At 48.5% G+C, this 7,173-nt stretch overlaps 1 protein-coding gene across 1 annotated transcript in view; it reads left to right on the forward strand.

The window, feature by feature from the left end:
- The window catches only part of ATP10A (ATPase phospholipid transporting 10A (putative)), a 206,197-nt gene that overhangs the window by 95,770 nt on the left and 103,254 nt on the right, over positions 1–7,173 (forward strand). The window contains exon 2 of the mRNA XM_012811611.2: positions 273–477. Within this exon, the coding sequence (XP_012667065.2) occupies positions 273–477 (205 nt within the window). The remainder of the gene's footprint in view (positions 1–272; positions 478–7,173) is intronic.

Here is a 7,173-nt window from a genome sequence, read left to right on the forward strand (position 1 = left end):
TTTTTTTTTTTTGGTTGCAGCCATCATTGTTGTTTGGCGGGCCTGGGCTGGGGATTTGAACCCACCACCTTAGGTGTATGTGCCTGGCGCCTTAGCCGCTTGAGCCACAGGGGCTGAGCCATGAATATTCTTTAAAAAAAACCTTTTATTATAAAAATTTTCAACAGACGTGAAAGTAGAAAAAATTGTTTAATGAGCTCCATGCACCTGTCCCCCAGACCCAGCCATGATGAAGCTCTTGCCAGACTTGTTAATCAAAGTCTCTTTACCAGGGATGAAAAGAAGTATGTGACCCGATTCTGGAAAGAAATCCGTGTGGGAGACTTTGTGTGCCTCCACTGCAATGAGATCATCCCTGCAGACATTCTGCTGCTGTCCTCCAGTGACCCTGACGGGCTGTGCCATATAGAGACCGCCAACCTGGATGGAGAGACCAACCTGAAAAGGAGGCAGGTTGTCCGCGGCTTCTCAGAGCTTGTAAGTGACCAAGTCTCCAGGGCATTGCAGGCGTTGCAGCTACTTAGTCCCCGTGCTGACCTTCTGGGGGTCAGAGCACCTGCTCCCCCCACATCAGGCCAGGCTGCTTTTCCTAGTAGACAGGAGTGAGGGTCTGAAAGGACCTCTGACCTGCTCGAGAGCTCACAGTCAGCCTGCAGCTTTGGGGAGTAGGACCCAGATTTTTTGACTTTGATTTCCACTGCACACGTTTGGGTTTCTTAGAATGGTGCTTTTTCTTGTATACTTAAAAGGAACATTTATGACCAGCTGATGGTCGGCATTTACTGAGCTGTTGTGTCGGCTCATTCACTGATGGCAGAGCAGGAATGCTGGTCTGTTCCCACAGTGTAGCTCAGGGACATTTTTCTCCTCCAGTGTATTTTGGAGTTCAGCATCAGGCCTTCTGCAACTGAATTCTGCCTTCCACGCCCGCTAGCCAGTGCTCAGAAGTCTGCAACAGGGCAAGGCGGGAGGAGTGGGAGGGGAGCAGGGCCTGATCCCTTCATCTGTAAACAAGCCTGGGACCAGGCACCTCCTGCTTCAGTGAGAAAGGCTGCCCTACCAGGTGTGTGGAGGGGCTGCAAGACGCTCACTCCAGGTGGAGTTAAAGTGGGTGGGCCTCAGAGATCAGGAAGAGGCTGGGAGGATTTTATTTTTCTCTCTCTCTCTCTTTTTTTTTTTTTGAGACAGATTCTCACTCTGTTACTCTGGGTTGCGTGCCCTGGTGTCATCACAGATCACAGTAACCTCAAACTCTTGAGTTCACTCCTGCCTCAGCCTCCTGAATAGTTAGACTGTAGGGCCCTGCCATGACGCCCAGCTAGTTTTTTCTATTTTTAGTAGAAATGAGGTCTTGCACAACTGAGCTCAGGCAATCTGCCCACTTTGTCCTCCCAGAGTACTGGGAATACAGGCGTGAGCCACTGTGCCAGGCAAGTTTAGAAGGAGATGGGCCTGGTCCTTGGCTTCAGTTCACAATCCCACCCCAGTCCCTGATCGCTCATCTGCCTGTATTGGCCTGTACTGAAGGATGTGAAGGGGCCTAAGAAATGAGTTCCTGCCTTCCCAGGGAGAATGCCCCTGGGGTTCCTTCCTCCGTGACAGAAGCCCTCTGCACCAGCTTCTACAGGAGAAAGTGCTCCCAGGCCGTGGGACCAGGACCTGGCTGGCTTCTGTGGAGCACTTGGCTTCGGTTTGTACTTGTGGGTCTCAGGATGGGCACAGTGGCATTTGGTATGGAGCGACTCGCTGAGTGGGATTGTTTGAGGCCAGCATTCCTGCCCATGAGTTGTCCCCGAGTCCACCCTTCCAGCACGCCAGGCAAGGTTCTGCATGCTGCAGGTTTCCTCGGTCCGTGGCTGGTGGGGCTCCTGGCCCTGCACTCAGCTGGCCTCCCAATGTGTCACATCATGACCAGCTTCTGGCTTGCTCTTCCCTTGCTTCTTTCTTTTTTTTTTTTTTTTTAGACGGAGCCTCAAGCTATCCCCCTGGGTAGAGTGCTATGGCATCACAGCTCACAGCAACCTCCAACTCCTGGGCTCAAGCGAGTCTCCACCTCAGCCTCCCAAGTAGCTGAGACTACAGGCGCCTGCCACAACGCCCGGCCATTTTTTGGTTGCAGCCATCATCATTGTTGTTTGGCGGGCCCAGGCTGGGGATTTGAACCCGCCACCTTAGGTGTATGTGGCTGGCGCCTTAGCCGCTTGAGCCACAGGCGGCGAGCCCCCTTGCTTATTTCTGCCACAATTTCCTTTCCTTTCTTTCTTGCTTGTTTTTTTTTTTTTTTTTTTTTTTTTTAAAGAAAACCTCCTTTTGTGCCAAATATATTTTTGTGAGCTGCCTCAAATCTTTCTTGGAATAAGGCAAAACGGGCATCAAAATTAAAAATAGTACTTTTTTTTAAAAGTGGAGTGCTCTCACTCCAGATCAGGAGAGCTGATAAAAGTGTTTGTGAGGGACCCTTTACGGCCAGTGTCTGCAGTTTCTGGTTTCTGTGTGGCTGTGCTCCCGGGTTTGGTGGTGCACATGGGCCATGTCCCCAGCTGACCCCTTCTCAGGCACTCGTGGACACCTGTTCTCTTAGGGAAGTCAGCCTCGCTCCCAGGCTTCTCCCTGGGTCCTGCCACATCTCCCAGACCGAGACCCTACCTCCTCTGTACTGTAGGGGACACACTGGGTTGAACTGACAGCAGAGATCAGGAAGGGGGTCGCTGAGGAGGGCACGGCAGGCTGTGCAGCTGGAACATCCCCCTCTTTGAGGAACAGCTGTGTGCCCAGAGGATGATGTTAGCACAAACAGCGCCTGTGAATGTATCGAACAGGTGAAACTTCAGACAATGTGGAAGATGAGCGGAGGGTGTGTTTGGAGGGGTGGGGAGGGGACAGCCGCAGACAGACCTCCTAGCAGACCAGCTGGCAAAAACAACTTTCTTGTTTCACAACCTTCTAATAATTCTTCGACTTCTGACCCCTCTCATACCTAAAATCCCCCCTACTTATCCCCACAGCGACTGCAGCCCCTTGTAGTTGAGTGGTGGTTTATGCGAATGAGCTGCTCATAATTCTGATGTTTAAAATTCAAGGGTGGCCACAGATAGACACACTCTATGTCACCCATTGCAGGAGCCCATGAATGACAGGGAAGTCGAGCTGAGCTATAATCTAGTTAAAATAACAAAATTTAATGACTTCAATAATTTTAATTTAAATTAAGAAAGTTCATCCGCACCAAAGTTCTCTTACCTGCACTCCCTTTTTGGTCTCCATTGTCAGCATTTTTTTTTTTTTTATTTTGTGAGTTTTCCCCCCCTTTCGTTAAATGTCCAAAGACATTTTGCTGGTACCTAAATTTTTATGCATACATTATTACTCTGGTGCATATGAACTGCCCCATGGTAAATAAAAGCAGTAAGTCTCTGGCTTTTAAAAACAGAGCAATTGAAAAAGCATGATCTTAACTGCATCGTTGCAGCAAGGGAACATTTAAAGACTTTATATTTAAGTGAGTTGTTCATAATATAGAGTTAGTAAGTTTCAGACAGCTTGATAGTAGTCTGGACACTGATGTATGTCGAAAACAAAGCAATATTTTACCAGTTTGATGGATAGTCATTGGGAAGGGGTATCCGCTGGGGAAACTTAAATAAGAGATGATTTTTAAACGCAAGTTAAAGGTAGGAGATGATCTTGCCCTCAGTGCAAGAACGGTGTGTACCCATTAGGATCCAGCCAGAAGAGAAACACATGATCAGTAAGGGAGAGGCTAGTGTAAAGACTTCTAATGGGCAATTGGGTTGTAAGAAGCAGGGAGGGAATATAGGAGGTGCTGGTGTGAGGTACAGCCACTGCCCCTGGCTCCCAGGTAGGTGTGCCTCCCACTCAGGGGAGAGCCACCAGGGCAGGGAGCACAGTGCTGGCTCCTAGGTGGCAGAAAAGCCACGAAGGGGTTGCACTCGTGGAACTTGCTGGAAGTTTTCCCTTGGGGCCCAGGAGAGGCCATTCCCAGGAAGTTGACAAGCCTAGGAACTTGCTAGATGCTGGGGGCAGCTGCTGGCCAGCAGGCAGCACTGGAACCAGGCCCTGGGGAGGCTACCTCTCTGAGCGGCTCAGCCCCGGAGGACCAGCAATGCTTGGTTTTGAGGGGTTAAGGGGGCTCCTCTTGAGGTGGGGCTGGAAAGGGGTCATCTGAGAGGTCAAGGGAGGCTTTTGGAAAGAGGGGCTTGAAACACATTCCCAAGGCTAGGATGCAAAGGTTGCAGCTGCCAGGTATTTTAGGCAATGACGTGAGTCAGAAGATGTCTCAGGGATGGAAATAGGGTTTGGGCTTAATGAAGAGTGCTGGACAAATTGTTCAGTTGCGGGGCTATGACAGAGAAGCCTGGAGGTGGCAGAATCTGAGGGCACGGCCCCAGACTCGGCCCCAAACTCGGGGCCTGTGATTCCAGGACCTTAAAACACCCCGCCATCTTGCCTCTGGCAAAGGAAACTGACAGTCAGACTTAAGATTTGGTTTAAAAGTTGGAGTCAAATTGATGAAGAGAGGACCCCAATGTGGAACATCAGGCTGTCTGTAGCTCACATGTGCTGAACTGTAGCTCACATGTGCTCAGGTTCCCCGGCACCAGGCCTTCCACTGTCTTTCACAATTATAGTAGAGCAAATATTATTTAAAATCTCATGTTTTTAAATATAAATCCTGTGCAATGATGACAATTACACCATTTTATAGATGAGAAACAGAAAAAGTGAAGTCAGGAGATTGTCCCAAGGTACAGACCCCTCCCTACCCCTCACATCAGAGTGAAGAAATTGGGGCTGGTTCTTCCCCGGGGCACTGGGCATGTGCTGCCCCTTCACAGGCACATTCTTTCAGCCCCGCTGCCCAGCAAGCTGACACGTCCAGCCATTCTATAGATAAGAGTTTCCAGTTCCCCCATGTCACTTACACAGTCATTTCTGCAGAAGTAAGAGTTCCCTAGGCTGGTCTTTTTTTTTTTTTGAGACAGGAGCCTCAAGCTGTCCCCCTGGGTAGAGTGCGGTGGCATCTCAGCTCACAGCAACCTCCAACTCCTGGGTTCAAGCGAGTCTTCTGCCTCTGCCTCCCAAGTAGCTGGGACCACAGGCGCCCGCCACAATGCCCGGCTATTTTTTTTGGTTGCAGCCGTCATTGTTGTTTGGTGGGCCTGGACTGGATTCAAACCCACCACCTTGGGTGTACGTGACTGGCGCCTTAGCCACTTGAGCCACAGGCGCCGAGCTGCTAGGCTGGTCATTTTATGTAAAAATCTTTCAGAGGCCCGTTTTTGTAATTTTTATTCATTCAACAAATACTTATTGAGCATCTAATTATGATATTCTCTATGCCATGTTGTGAATAAGTAAATTAGATGGAAGGTTGGTGTGTTAAGGTCTCAGACCAAATCATAAAGCAGAAACCGGGACGTGAAGTGTCAGGTGTTGTCATTTCAGTCGGCATGGGGATAGGGACAGGGACAGGGCAGGCCTCCCGGAGAATGGCTGGAGAGGCCAGACTCAGGGGCAGCATCACTGTCAGGGAAAGCTTTCTGGGAGGTGACTTCTGCATTGGTTAATTTGCTGAGAAAGGGTATTCCAACAGTTTGTCTCTTGGGTGGACATGGTTGGAGCATTGATACCGGATTTTTTATACTGAATTTCCAGGCTCTTGGTCTCAGTGGTTCAAAGAATGAAGTGACGGACCATAGGATAGGTTTTATTCAACAGGTGTAAGTGTTACAGCTCTTAGAACAAGTCAAACCTCCTTGTAGAGTAGGATTAGCAGTAAGATAGGTTTTATAATACGAGTGTTACAGCTCTTACAAAGGGGCAAAGCTCCTTGGAAGTGTTTACAGCTCTTACAAAGGGGCAAATCTCATAGAGCAGGGTACAAGTGTTACAGAGCCAAACCTCTTTGCTCTTCTGCTCTTCCTTCTGAGATCTGCCCAGGTCTGTGCTCAGGCTCTCTGGCTCATATAGGGACAGTTGTCCAATGACCTTTTGAGTCTTGAAAACAGACCAGTCAGGGATGCACTGGAGGAATTGCCAGAAGTCCACGTGAGGAGACAACAAGGCGCCAGTGTCTTCCCCCGCACCCCTCCGGTTCTTTTGGCTACTGGAGCCTCTGCTGGAGGAGGGAAGCGCCCCCCCCCAACTTGCCTATGCTCCAGCCTGCTGGTTCCTCTGCCAGCTGCCACCACTAACACCGCCAAGACGGAGGCGGCAGGTCCTCCAGCTGTGCTCTGCTAAGTAATTGTTAGGCTTTCGGGAAGACCTGTGGCTAACTCTTCCCAGGCGTGTATGTGGGTGTGTGTACCCCTGTGTGTATGCATGCGGAACTGTGTCCAAGTAAGGATGAAAGGTAAAACAAGCGTGGGAACTTTCTGAGACTGGAAAGGTTTGAGAAGCTCCCCTCTAAAGACTTGTACCTGCACATCACCCTGTGTTGATCTAAGCCAGCTGCGGCCTCTCCACTCTCTGCCCACAGTGTGACTAGTCCCGGGGTGCCGGCTGCTTTCAGGCTGTGACTAAGCCTAGTTTCCTTTATGGAAGCGAGTCAGTCCCTCCCTAAGTTACTTGACAGAGTTTGGAAAATGACTTTAACATTTTGAATACATAGGAGACAATTTTATTTTATTTTTTTATTTCTACCTACCCGTGTTCCCCAAATCATCTCTACCACAGCAAGTTTGCAAGGTAGTTCTTGTCCTGAAGTTTGTTTCTCCTTCAGCTTTTCAAGTTGTTAGTCTTTAATTAAATTTAGCTCTGTTCCTTGCGGTGGAATTGAGGGAGGCAAGGTAATCCATCATCTGAGTGGAAAACAAAGGCAGCCAGCTGGGTGCGTTAATTGGATCAGTTGATATTAAGGCCTCTACAGAAAGATCCATGGTTTCCCTTTATATATTGACATAACAGTCAACAGGCTCATACTTTATACTGTGACTCATCTTAATTCTTAAACTTAATTAATAATCACTTAGTTTTCTTGAAGGGTGTTGTATAGGTAGCAAGAAAGTAGGAAATATGCTCTAAGAACATAATACCTTTATTTAAATTAAAATTTTAATTCCAACAAGTGTGGATATTCAGAGAAATTTAGTCAGGTAGGTAATATTATTTGAGACATACTATGTTTTTTAGTATCAACTGTATTTATTTCAT

The sequence above is a fragment of the Otolemur garnettii genome, unplaced genomic scaffold (assembly GCF_000181295.1).
Source record: "Otolemur garnettii isolate 467f Iridium unplaced genomic scaffold, OtoGar3 scaffold00170, whole genome shotgun sequence".
Lineage (NCBI taxonomy): Eukaryota > Metazoa > Chordata > Mammalia > Primates > Galagidae > Otolemur > Otolemur garnettii.